Below are 14677 nucleotides of genomic sequence, written 5' to 3' on the forward strand. Positions count from 1 at the left end.
CTTAACGTGCCTTGATGTGAGTTGGTGCTGTGATGTTCAAGTGTGACATAGCCAGGCACTGGAAACATCTCACTGCACCACCATAGGTGGAACGATTTGAAAGCACTCAACAAAAATGGAGGAACTCATATATAGAGCCACAGGCTGTCCATAAGAAGATGTAGGGGAGCTGGTGGAAATATTACAGTATCCAAAGTGAATGACATGTTGAACAATCTCTGTGTTTGTATTTTACTGTGATGCTCTCTTTATCGGAGTCGATCCTAATGGTCTACTATGCTATTGTGTTCCTATCGCTATTGTAATCATTAACTCTTTCAGTTAACTCTTATATTGTTTTCTTCTACACAGAAAGTGACCCTTATTGTGCTGACTCTGCTCTGCAAGAGAAATAGCATTACTGTAAGTATTACTTAAAACGTGTGTGAAAGGTCTAACTCTAGCAGCCTTCCTGACATCACAATCTATTTCCAGTTCAACAAGTCATGAGTGACAACAGACCAGCACGTGGGAAGAATACCCACACAACACACAGGGTCTTATAACACCTTAATATAGAGGAGGCTACATCTTTATTTCTTTATTATTGACAATTTTGTGAAACCTAGATAGGCAGAGAAATTGGGTCACACAAAACAGGCTGCTCTGTAGACCTCCCAAATATTAATATTCTAGTGTCTCCTTTAACTTACGTACAATGGGAAATTGCATTGCGTGATTGAACAATAACCCATTTAAAAATGATTAAACAAACATTTGTGGCCTAGAACTAGAACACCTCTGGTAGCTTCCTACCAAACAAAAATAATTACTGTACATGAAGCTTCACCACTAATGAATCCCATTTCGACTATTTTATTAACAGCAAAGCCCTGTACAGAGAAAAAATGCATGCAAAATACTTTCCATTGCACTTTTAAAGGCCACGTTGTCTTTAGTTGTAAATGCAAAATGACAAAGGCCTAGCAGATTTATTTGTGTGGCCTGGTTATGCTAAACTAAACAAGCACAAATGAACCTTAATTTTTATTGGATTAATCTGGTCTGACAGGAGTGACACTAATGCTGATTTGACGTCGTCTGATTGCTTTAGAACCAATATGAGGAAGGATGGATAGTTCTGGGATGAATGACAGATCCTCACCAAAGATCATAATTCGTACAATTGCCTACAGATTATTATTATTATTATTATTATTCTGAGTTTTGTATAGCGCCTGGTTACCAAATAGGCATCCCAGCGCTCGCCAGATAATAACACTACCAAAGATTCGCCACCCAGCTATTACATTATACTTTCCCGAACTCAACTGCAATGGTGAGATAGCCCACTGGAATAATGCACCTAATGCAAACAATATGATTAAACAGCAAGTTCTAGACTTAGAGCTGAGCTGGATCATAAAGGTAAACTTACACGTTTGTGTACGTTTTACGAGTATTTGCAGTGGGCTATGGTATTTTACTAGTAAAAAAAAAAATATAAGACTGTCCTAAGTTTACCTTTGTGAATCAGTCCCACATCCATGGTGGTTTAACCCAGTTCTGTATCTTTCCAATTCTAACATTATCATTATTGTTTTCAATTCATGACCTATGATTTATTTGCTCACCGACCATGCCAAGGGCTATAATATTTTTGTGTGATATTTTCTCTTGACAAAATAATTTTCCTATGATACTTCTGTCTCTTAACCAGCCAAGTACATTCACTACTCCACAGAATATTGCTCAATTTCCTGAAACACATAATCAAGCAAAATATTACTTTGTTCTGTTTCTGAGGTTCTATTGGTGGCAGGCAATAGTGCTAATGATTTGTGAAAGTAGAATGTTTCATTTGAATGTTCTCTTAACATCGTCACTTTTTTAGACTATTGTGCTTCTTGTGTGGCTTTCGATTAAGCATTTTTATTGACACCTTGGAGGAGGGAGGCCATTGCATACCTGCACAAATGTTACTCCTTTCAGTGGCCAGTTGTGGAGCAGAGATACTGCCAATCAGATGACAGTATTCCTGACATTGACCCGGCAGTGGTTCACAAAATTGTACCATATTATATAATAAGATGGCTGTACCTGATTTTTCCATTGCCTGGCCGGGAGATGGCGATAGAGTAGCAGTAGAGTGCTCCAGCTCAGACTTGGTGGTGGCCCTCTGCCTCCTAGGTCAAGGGATTCATGGAATACCTGGGAATTCTGCCCCGTTCTACCGCACCTGATGAATAAGCGACAGCTTGTGTCACCTCCACACTCCAAGATCCCAATGCAATCCTTACGATTACCTTCCCTGGACTCCTTAACAGCGCCTGATGACATAGGAATCACTTAGGTTTCTCTTGCCTGTAATACTCATTCCTTTGTTATGGCCAAGGGAAGCCCTGGGGCTCACACTTTGTCAGGGTTTTTTCCAGACAACAGAAAATACTATCCTAAGGGTTGCTACCATCTTGCCTTAAATCATTGATTTTATATGCTATGAAAACTTAACCCATAGATAATGTTTGGATATTCAATATTATCACTACACTGGTTTTCTAATATGTGAAATGGACACACACTCTTCCATTCTCAAACAGTCTTCTACTATTCACCGGTTGTATAAAAAAGCACTAATCAAAAGTAAAAAGCTGTCATAAGGTGCCCAGCCGCGAGTGACTGATTTTTTATATCTGAACTTTTCATTTGCTTAGAAATACCTTAACTAATGTTGTCTTTTTGGTTTATGTCTATCCTCTTCATTCAATGTCAGGTCGACACTTTGACGGTAATTGTGGAAGTTCTTAATGTGAATGACGAGAGCCCAGTTTTTCAGAGCGACTTTGTAGCCTGGAAAGTTCCAGAGGTTGGTATTTTCCTTGCAATACATGTTGTGCAGTGCCAGTATTAACAATTGTAAATCAGACAGCTGTATGTATAAAAATGCTTCATGATGATTGGCGCCTAACTCGTTGATATCTATCCAGAGATTTATAGCTAGTCTTTGTGTCAAACCTCATTACCGTAACAACCTGCATATCACTAAGCTGTTTTCTCATAACTCAAGTTTGTGTAGATTACAGATGTCTAATAAAAGAAGTAAAATCTTAACCTACAAGAATGTGTCTGCACTTGGATACATAATATGGGAGAAGGCAGGTGAATACGTATATGAAAACATTTCTTATCTCTACTACTACACATTCCTGAAGTAATTGTGTGTCCTTGAAAGCATTCTGTGCCATGAGTTGGTATAATATATCCAAAGAGTTCTCAGTCTGAAAATTGGGTAGTCCGAGATAGTTTCCACTCTGTTTTAAAATAGTACCTTCGTTGATCTGTCTTATTATCAAGGTTACGTATTAAAATGTGTCTTTATTGTCTTTGAATGTAACACTTTATAAACGTATGCACAAAATATCTTATATGCAATAAATAACATTTCCTTAGATTTAACTCACAATACAAATTATTAGAAGCCAGTGCACATTCATGAAGGGAGACTCAACCACTGACAAGAGGAAGTGAGTAGTGGGAAAAGTAGAAACACATTAAGTATGAAACCCGTCTGTAAATATCTTCTTTCACTCACACGCATTTGAATAGAAGAAACATTTCATGTCGACCAAAATATTACTAGTTTTAAAGTTAGTAGGTATAAGTGACAGAGAAGATAGGTATTCTGAGTAAACATATGTGGAATGTGGAAACTGGCCTTTGGTAGGGCCCTCTTTCTTTAAATGTTTTTAGCCCATTAAAAAATATGTTTTGCCTCATATGACTAAAAGCCAATCGCTCTCCAAGCAATTCTTTTTAACCAGCTAGTTTGTTTCTTTTTAACATTAACACCTCAATGCTTATTTTCTTCAGCTTGGACCATGTGAGAGGTTTTTAATTCATCAGCTCTTATTCCTACAAACTGGCATTGCATGCCTCACATTTGTCTAGAATACATAATGTTAGCCGTTAGAAATTGAGCTGTTGGATGAATGGGGTGACCCCTGTTCAAGCACTAGCAACAATCCCTGGCAGGGTTAAACACAGAAGTTACTATATTAACCTGTGCTTAATCGTGGGTAACTTGGACAAAAAAGTAGTCAGGCTTAACCTACAGGCAATGTGTTTAGTATTTATGCAGCACACAAATAGTAATAAATGTAAAACGCAACACAGGAAAAATTCAACACCAATTCAGTAAAAAATAGTATATTGTAATAAAGTATTTTCCATCAAAATGGCAAAAATCAAATCAGTAGAACCGAAGTTATGAATTTGTACATTTTTTTATAAAAACTAGAACCTAAAACATGAAAGTGACAGCCACGGATATCTGGTCACGCAAGACCGGGCCAAAGTCTAAAAATATGGCTGACCGCGATGGAGTGCGGGTCAGATACAAGAAGTGGATTGAGCCCACTCAGCGCTTACCTTCGAGCGTAAAAGAATTATTAAGAAAAATGTTCTTAGAAGGTAAAAATTCAGTGGGGCAAAGCTGCAGGCTGTGTCTGGGGAAGAAGTGTCGTCATTGGGGAGCCACTGGATGAAGTCGCTGTGAGGATTTCTACTTTTGGGCCTAGTCACTTTTTTGGAAGTCAAAACTCTTCAGTGGACCTTAGTAGCCGTAGTCGGTCCCAGGAGGCCAAAACCCCTGTGGCGAAAGACTATTGAACAGTATTTGTTGCTGTGGAGAAGAATGTAGCAGTAGCAGCAGCAAGGTCAGGCCAGCCAGCAGTGTACCTTGGGTGGATAGACGCGCAGGTTAGCTCCAGTCTTGCCTCTGTTCTCAGAGCACTTTTTATCCTTACCATTTATAAGTCCCAAGTTTTGGATTTTGGCTATCTGGGCAACTTTAGCACAACATTCAAGGGCCCAGGTTTGTGGGACACCACGTGGGTGTTCAAGTTTCACTCAGGCTGGGTCCAGGAGTGAGGACAAGATGGTGGGAGCCTGTTATCTCCCTGGGACACTGAGAGGAGGCCAGCAAATTAGCCTTTGGAGTCACTCAGGGCTAAACCTGCAGGGCTGGCCTCTTAGGGTTCAAGTCAGGCTCGAGGCAACAAATCCGTCCTCTCAAGTGCAGCAAAACAGGCTTGTGGAGTACACTGCAGGCCACAGCAGCTGGCAGTCCTCTGAGAATCCTTCTGTAGGTCCAGAACGTGAACTAGAGAGTAGATCTGATGACTCTATTTTTATACCTGATGTCTTCTTTGAAGTTAGGAGCAGTTTCTAGAGGTTTCTCTTTGAAGTGCTTGGTGTTTCCTGACTCCCCTGTCTTGGCTTCAAGCTGGTTGCAGAGACAATGTCTGCCTTCACACAAAGGCTCACAAAGCACTGTGCATGGTATTTAAAAAACGTAGGGCATGTGTACTTAGGTTTTACATGTCCTGACAGCGAAAAGCTCCTGAAGTAATTTTTCGCTGTGGAAAGGCTATCTCGCCCATGGACTAACACTGGGTTACCTTATTACACTTAGGGCTCTCTTACGAGTCTGACTCGTGGGGGCGCGGCGGTCTCCCGACCGCCTTATTACGATTACAGTGGTCGGACCGCTACTTTCCCGCTTCAGTCTCCACGGAACCACAGATCCCTGGTGGTGTTGCGGCAGTCAAGAGGCATCAATATGTTTGGCGGGATTGCTGTGACCCCGCCAAGCATATTAGGAGTTTCCCCTCCGTCATGGTTTTCATGGTGGTTCTTCCTCGATGAAACCCCTGGCAGAGGGGAAACAAAGGGGGCCTTACAGGGCCTCCTTGTGCCTTGGTGCCCTATGGTGCATACATGGGGAAACAACAAGTGCCTCCCTGGGTGCATGCTCCCCAGTTCTTGCACGGCAATTACTTTTCAGTCCATGCCATGCATTGGCATTCCCATTACAGTGCCAATTTTTAGAGGCCCCGCTGTGGGAACACCAAAAAAGAAGACCGCCGGAAAGGAGGAAACTCCTAATCTGGCAGGCAGCCCGACCATGGCTTTGGCAGTGTGTCCGTAGGGCAGACCCGGCGCTGCACCGTTAAAGTCGTACTCAGGCCCTTAATACGTGTTAAGTTAGGGAACAGATAGAAAAATACTCCTTCCATTCATTTGAATTGTAATTTAAAATCTCCTTTAATGTTAAGGTCAGGTTTTCAGTTACTATTCTTAAAATGTCACTTATAGAAAGTTGACACAAGGAGCTGATGGACGGAGCGCTGAAACATTTCAGACACTCACCCCTAGTCACAAATCTGGGTTGAATCCATCATTGTTCTTAATCTCACTTCCTAACCCCAGTTCAGATCCAGCTATATGCAAATCAGTCTTGACCCTGTACATAATGGGAACAGTCCAGCCCGAACTGCCAAGCTAGGCCTTCCCATTGACCAGAAACAAGCATCCAGGGACCGGTTTCGGGGTAACACCTCTCATCAGCCAGGCTAGCTTAAATCCAGTTGAAAAGTGAGCAAGGGAGAACCCTGCCATCTTAGGGCGAACAAAGCAAACACAAGTAAGTAAGCTCTCCACCTGGACGAACCTAGTCCCTGTATCCGGCCCATGATTCATCGCTGTCTTGGTGCTATTTTTACCAGAAACTTTAAAATTCTTAACCCTAGGTCTACTCATTAGATATTTGTCATTTTGTTGTCATTTTATATATTAAATATTACTCTATTTTTCTGACTTTATGGGGATTTTTCTTGTGTTGTATTTTCACTTTATTATTTTTTAATTGATGCATAAATACTTTACACATGACCTCTAAGTTAAGCCTGACTTATTTTGTGTCAAGATACCAAAGTGTTGGGCAGAGGTTTATTTAGTGACTTTTGTGGTTCTCCCTGACAGGGATTGTGTTTAATATTTGAGTGGGGCTTCCACCCCTTTTAATGAAGAACCAATATTATTACACTTTCTGTAACATATGCTGCTGTATGCACTATGTCCAACCTCACAGAGGGACCTCCTGGGGTGCCCTCACTGAGCTTAGGTCACACCAGACATTTTGCAGACTTTTGGTTGCAACCACTCACACACTGTATTCATTCACCCATACAGTCACTCATACAGCTACTCAACCATACATTCACTCACATACCCACTCACTTACTCATGCGGATACTAACACATGTGCTCACTCACCTATACAGTCATTGACACAAGCACACACTCACCCTTAGAGGCACTCTCACCCATTCAGTCACTCACACCCACTCACTCACCCATACAAACCATATGCACCCAGTCACTCATCAATGCAGCTACTCTCACACCCCATCCTCACTGAGCTTAGGTCACACCAGACATTTTGCAGACTTTTGGTTGCAACCACTCACACACTGAGTCAGTCACCCATACAGCTTCTCACATACTGTATTCATTCACCCATACAGTCACTCATACAGCTACTCAACCATACATTCACTCACATACCCACTCACTTACTCATGCGGATACTAACACATGTGCTCACTCACCTATACAGTCATTGACACGAGCACACACTCACCCTTAGAGGCACTCTCACCCATACAGTCACTCACACCCACTCACTCACCCATACAAACCATATGCACCCAGTCACTCATCAATGCAGCCACTCTCACACCCCATCCCCAACTTTTTCATGACTCTCACATACCCACTCACTCACCTATGCACGCCTGGCATAATCACTCATCACCCATGCCGCTACTCACACACACACACACACATACACACTAACCCACTGATACAGCTATTCACACTACCTCGTCTACCCATAAAGCCACTCACACAACCACTCACTCACTCACCCATACAGCCACTCAATCATTCACTTATACAGCTAGTCACAGCCTCTAACACAGCCACTCACACACCGATACAGCCACTCACACACCCACTCACATATGTATACACAAAGCCACTCACATAATATATGTTAGAAAAAGTATTACTCATTACTGGGACATAAAATACACTCATTTAAGGATTGTGGTAGCTTTCTATATATATTTAACACTTTTTATTTCCTAACTTTAACCTGTAACCTTTGAGAGTGAATGTGTGACTGAGTGGATGAATGTCTCAATGGGTGTGTGAGTTAGTGCATGAGTGTTGCAATGGGTGTGAGAGTGTCTGTATGGGTCTGGGGTGGCTGCACAAGTGCCTCACTGGATGTGTGTGAGTGTCTGAGAGGGTCTGTGAGCGGATGTGTGACTCTGAGTGGGTCTTTGAGTTGGTGTGTGAGTGTCTAAGTGGGTCTGTGAGTGAGTTAGTGAGTGTATGATTGGGTTTGTGAGTGGGTGTGTCAGTGTTTGAATACATCTCTGATTGGGAGCCTGACTGTCTGAGTGGGTGTGTGAGTGGGTACTTCACTGTCTATGTGGGTCTGCAACAGGGTGCATGAGTATCTGAGGGGGTCTTTGAGTGGGTGTATGAGTGTCTGAGTGGGTATGCGAGTGACTGCATACATCTCTGAGAATGTCTGTGAGTGGGTGGCCAAAGGATTTTGGCCCTGGGTTCCCCATCCCCCAGAGTCCGGCCATAAACAAATGAGGGAGGGTGGGTCACATGCCCCCCTCCTCAGGCCAATTTCATCCCTGTGTGACCTCATCCCCCAGGGCATGGCATTTTAATTAGTTAATTTTGTTATTTTTAATACAGGAACTGGCCACATTTTGACCCTGGGAACCCCATCCCCTGGGGCCCAGGTATTCACAAATGGGGGAGGGGGGCCATTTGGCCCTCCTCCACCAGACGATTATGGTCATGGGAACCCCATCGACCGGGCCCGGCCATATTTCATTGAGTGCCCCCAGGGCACCCAGTCTTCAATGGAACCGTGGGGGCAGCCTGAAGGCCCCCACAATCCCCTCTGGTTCCCCGCCTCCCGTGGGAGCCGGCATTGCTTTCGCACACAAGGAACTGCTGAACATGCAGCTCCCTGTGTGCAAAAGCAATCCGTTCATCTGTTTTCCTGCCCACTTGACAGCGGGCAGGGAAACAGATGAAAGCTCTGCTTCTAGCTAGCAAGTGCATTTTTCCGCTTGCTGGAAGAGGAGTGTTTGCTGTGGCTTGGGGCGAGCTATCAAAGCTCCCGCCAAGTCACAGCAAACAGGCATGAGCCAGTCCCGTGGGGTGGAGGCCCCCCTCCTTTCAGTTTCATGTGCCTCCCATGAAGAGGTGGTGAGCCCCAGGGTGTAGAATGACCAAGGAGGGGGGCCGCAAACACCCCATTTTTTTCAACTGGAGCCACAGATCCAATGCAACTCCTGCCAAAGAGAAAAAAAATGCTTTTTTTTGCCCTGCAGCACTACCCTCACCCAAGAGGTGTACAGGGTCAAGGTATTCCTACTGAAGCTGAGTCCCAAGATTGCTGTCAACATTTCCTGGTTGAAGTGTTGGCAGCCAATCACATTTGAGCACAGGAACTGTCAGATCCTCTAGTGACTCCCGTACTTCAATTATAAACCCCAGAGAGGTGGTGGTCCCCAGGACTGCAGGTGGCCCGAACGAGCCTCCTGCATTTCATTGAATAGTTAGCAGAGTCCAGAGGCTGTAGCAGCGATAAAGGAAGTCTTTGATGTCCCCGAGACTTAAGAACAGGAGGAAAGCCAGCAAGCCTTTGGAGTCACTTGGTTCCGGGGATGTAAAGATTCTGGGACAGTCTTTCTCACCACCAGGCAAGGGGCTGCAGGCAGCAGAGCAGACACAGCAGAGCAGGAGTCCATCTAATCCAGCAGAGTCCAGCAGAGTGTCAGCCCATTCAGAAGCACAGCCGTGCTTCTTACTGGCAGAGTGTCTTCAGGTCTGGAGCGAACTGAATTGCTGGTATCAGGGGTCCAGTACTTATACCTAGATGTGCCTTTAAAATTGGGGAGTCTTCAAATAGAAGCCTTTGAATTGCACAAGGTCCCAGCCCTTCCTGCTCAGCCTCTAGACTCATTACAAGGGAGAAGGCAGCTCAGACTTCGGGGCAGATTTACAATGTGACACATCTAGGGAGATTCATCACGTTGTAAAGCCCTGCGCTACATTATACCTGCGTCACGTATAATGTATGGAGGGTGGACGTTCTGTCGCAAGGAAGCCTGGTAAAAGTGACGCAGTGAAATCTATAAGATTTCACTGAGTCACTTTTACGACCCTGCTGCGTCAAAACCTTACACCTGCTTGTAGCAGTCGTAAGGAGTGACACAGCACAGCAAGTACAGGCCGCCTCTGAGCAGTGCTGGAGTCGCTTTGCGCTTGCAAAATGCTCCAGCACTGCGTCACCTTTACGCCGACAGATGCATCACACATCTGTCTATCCTTGCACCACGGTGCGCCGCATTGGAGATTTTTAACCTCACACAAAATAACTGGCGCATCCCTGCTAATATTCAGGGATGTGCCAGTTATTGTAAATCTACCCCATAGAATTTTAAATCCAACTTCACTATGAGTTGTGATTTTAAATTGTGAGTCCAGATACAACAAACTTGAAATTTGCATCTTGTCCCAATTGGGAATGACACTTATAAAATGTAATACGGTAATCCCAAAGTTAACCTGCGGGCACGATAGGACTTGCAGTAGTGAAAAACGAAGTTGAAAGTTTTCACTACCTGGACATAAAAAATCTAAATGTACATGTCCAACATTTTGAATACACTGCCCCTGGTACTTCGGGCTGTCAATGGCTTACCTTAGGGGTGAAATGGCAGACCTGAGACATATTTTAAAAGGCTGCTGAAGTAGGTGGCACAATCAGTGCTGCAGGCCAAGTAGTAGCATTTAAATGTACTGGCCCTGCCCACATGTAGTGAACTTTACTGGGGACTTATAAGTACATTAAATATGCCAGTTGTGGATAAGCCAATGCTACCTTGCTTTAGGAAAAGAGCACCTGCTCTTTATCACTGGTCAGCAGTGGTAAAGCGCTCAGATTCCTAAAGCCAGCAAAAATGAAGTCAGCAAAACAGGAGGTCAGAAAGCAAAAAGTCTGGGGAAATTACGGCAAGGATGCCAGGTCTAACAGAAAGTAGTCATGTTTTTAGTGTATTTTGCATTTCAACCAGAAGGTGGTCCATATTTTGCTGCTCCTTCTTATCACACTAGGCCACATTTATGACCTATGAGAGCCTGAAAGTCTTGATTATGGTGCCCCAAGGTTTCTTCCAGTCCTGCCAAGCCATTTTCAACATCTTTGTGGTCCTGGCTGGACCCTTCATACTTACCTTTGCTGCTTCCCCTTATCCTTTTTGGGCCATTCTCACCATCTTTGCACACGTTGGGTGTTTCTTGGTGATACCCCATTGTTCCTCCATATCCTGTCAAGCTGCTCTCACCACCTACAAGCACCTGACACGCTTTATCATATTGCCCCCACTGCTATTGCAGTCCATAAATGCACAATGGGCTGCTGTGTCTCCCCATGCCAGCAGGTTGTTGTTACCATCTTTGCATGCTCAACTGGCTACTTTATGGTGCTCCCACTACTCTGCTCTATCCCATCAAGCTACTCAGTTACTGCCCCCTCTGTTCTTCCCTATCTAATCAGTTTGCTCTTACCACCTACTGGCACTTTAAGGGACCCATCATGCATCCTTCCTTACTCCTCCCTATCCTGCCATGCATCACCCACTACCTACATACTCCCTGTGAGACCCTTCATGCTACCCCATTCATAAGCATTGGTAAAGCCAATAAGTGTAGCTGATAAATGACAGTGCAAGTCAGCCCCATTGGCTTTGTCAATGCTTGCTTGGAATAACAGAATGTGTCTAGGCAGAGACTGGGGAGGTTTGTTTGGATATGGCTGAGTGCTATTTGTTCATTATGCCTTAGACAGGGCCACTGTGATTATGCAGCGGGGGGCAAATTATGTGGCACAGTTGACTAAATTATGCAGAAAGAGAAAAGACTAATTATGTAGTATAATTAGGCTATCCGGTTTTAGGTTTAAACCTATAATAACTGATAAAAACCACCAAAAGGGAAATAAACCTCACCAGTGTAAACATATAAACGCTGAAAAAACACCTGCAGAACCACAAACTAAATGCCATTCAAAGAAAGGAAAAGGAGAGTGAAAGAGTAATTATTTTTCTTCCTGAAGGGACTAATACAATGTTACTTTGTTATACAGCTAGCAGCAAGAAAGACTGGGCTAACATTAGTCTGCTTAGGTTTTGTTGTTTAGGGATGTCACTAAAATGTAGTTTCTTCTTCCTTTTGCTTTTTCAGTTTCGTAGTCTTTGGTCTAAAGATGCAGGGTTTAGAAGAATGTTTTAGGTCTTGTTTAATTATTTAATAAACTGTAGAGAATCAGGAAATATCAAAATCATATTTTGATATTTTGGCTGCATTTGATTCTTTCACTGATACATAAAATGGCTGGTTTCATAAGAATCTATCTCAATATGTGGCATCACATTTACCCACAAATAATGAGTAAAAACCCTTGATGCATCAGCTCCCAATTTCTAGTGATTCAGTATTGATAGCAGGTGAATTGCCAACACCTCAGACTTTAAACATTCAATGCAAGGTATATTGACAAGTATATGTGAGAAGAGTGCTATCACCAAGCATCTGGCATAGTAGTGAAAACATTACACCAGACTTTTGGAAAACATGGAACGCAGTGTCACTTGGAATGCTGCTGCAAAAAGGTTCTTTCTAAGTTCAACAATGATTGGAGTGATATTGTTTATATTTGCAGTGATTCAGCTACGTATATGGAAAAGTTGTGTGATGACCTGTCAAAATCGATACCTGAGCTGAAGTGCTTCCCTGTCAGAGATCCTTGCCACTTGCTCGATGGCATACTGGAAGCATCTTTACAATCTCTATAGTGTATGACGAATGCTATTGACTTTCAGTCCATTCTGGTGCACTGTTTTGTTATGCGTTGGAACTAAAACGCAAATATTTTTCATTGTGTGCTTTCCGTGGCATCAAATAAAGAGTCATCCCAAATATGTCATTAGCTGGTGATTATCAGTCCTGGAGGGTGTGATTGCTTTATTATCCATGTGCCAACCGATTACAGAATTTTGGATGAGTGATGATGTCAAAGGCAAGAAATGTGAGGCTCTTTGGTCGCATACTGATAGTAATGTAAAAAAAAGTACACTCTACTGCATTCTTAGATATTTATAGGAAAACATAGCTGCTGTAGTGGACATAATCAAAAAACTAGAGTTTGAAAACACCCTTGTTTGTCAAGTGTTCAGCATAATTGGTGTATATGTGAAATATCACCTTGAGAGTAAGCTAGGCAACACGTTTAGTGACTGACACTGCAAAATGTTCCATGTTAGAGTGCTTGCCACTTGGTAAGCAAAGCAATGTTGAAGGGCAATTCAGGAACTTTTATTTTACAATGTATGAGAAATGGCTTGCAATGATGCATAGAAATGTCCCTTTACCAGCCATGGCATTTGAAGTCAATAAAAGCTCATTGTGGTACTCTGTACAAGTTTTAGATTCCTTCCATAAAGGGGAATCTTCTCCGTAGTTTCAAAAGTGCTGCTTCATTTCTGACCGCTTCAGTAACTCTGAGGGCATAAGCACACAGTTCAATGCAAATGTTGCAGAACCTGCCCAGAGAATCGCAATCTTCAAGTGCACCAGTGTTGTGGTGGAAAGCTATGTCAGTGCCCAGAGTTAGCAAATTGTGTACTGGCTGTTGTGGCATTGCCTGTCTCAAGTGCCAATGTTGAGAAGGCCTTTTCACAGAAACAAGTTTACATGGGAAGGAAAGAGGGAGCACACATGACGAAAGACTAACTGAAGAAGTATTGTATGGTGTACTACAATAAGTTTGATTTGCAAAAATGTATTCTGACCTCATATACACTGTACATATACGGTCTATAGACCATGCACTGTCAGTGCAGAAAGCAAGCAATAATAATAAAAGAAAACGTTCCATAAACACCGGAAAAACACTGTTTCTGTTGTTTTTAATGGCTTAAAAATGTGTAACCACTGATAACCACTGTTCTTTTAAGGTATTGAAATCACTTGAAAACACTGAAAAAAAAACACCAGAATTTACCAAAAATAGAAACTGAAAACAGGAAAGCCTAAGGATAATGTGCACATTTTGTGATAGTATTACTTCATTACTTTGTCGTTTATACAAGTTAACACTGTCTGGACAAAGGTTTCATTTCATCAGCCCTTGACCCCTGGTCTTACGCCACACCCCCACTGCTGCTGTCTAGCTCCATAAGTCTGATGCCTCGCTCGCTGTCCCTAAGCAACCAGTTCCAGCCTGCTCTCCTCAGGTGACCATTCACTGGTTCTCTCGTCCATGTTGTTTAGGTGCATCTGTGCACTAACCTAAATTCTAATTGTAGTTTTTGGTATTTTTTGATTTACTTGTCACTTTAGATGTTCTGGTATTTATTCTGTTATTGGCCTTTTGGACTTCAATTTCACTTGGGCACTTGCTCGCCCAGTAATTGCACTATTTTTCTGATGCTTTTCCCGCTCCTGCCATTTCCCTAACTGCTGCACTCCTGCCTCCCTGGCAGCCCCTCCCACCTCCAGGACTACTTTTGGAGGTCGCTGCACAGCTCAATTCAGTAGCCCTTGACCCCTAGTCTTGCACCGCTCCCTCCGCTACCACTTTCTAGCTCTGTTGGTCACCTGCCTTGCTCGCAGTCCGAAGCCACCGGTTCCACCTGCTCTCCTTAGGTCAACTGACCCCTTGCTGGCTCTCTCACCCATATCTTTCATGTGTATC

General features: G+C 43.1%; 1 protein-coding gene across 4 annotated transcripts in view; it reads left to right on the forward strand.

The window, feature by feature from the left end:
* CDHR5 (cadherin related family member 5) overlaps window positions 1-14677 on the forward strand; it is a 392579-nt gene that overhangs the window by 153623 nt on the left and 224279 nt on the right. For all 4 annotated transcript variants that reach the window (XM_078682818.1, XM_078682819.1, XM_078682820.1 and 1 more), the window contains exons 3-4: window positions 352-402; window positions 2753-2845. In XM_078682818.1, coding sequence (XP_078538944.1) covers window positions 352-402; window positions 2753-2845 — 144 coding nt within the window. The remainder of the gene's footprint in view (window positions 1-351; window positions 403-2752; window positions 2846-14677) is intronic.

Source organism: Lissotriton helveticus, chromosome 3_1 (assembly GCF_964261635.1).
Source record: "Lissotriton helveticus chromosome 3_1, aLisHel1.1, whole genome shotgun sequence".
NCBI classification, from domain to species: domain Eukaryota; kingdom Metazoa; phylum Chordata; class Amphibia; order Caudata; family Salamandridae; genus Lissotriton; species Lissotriton helveticus.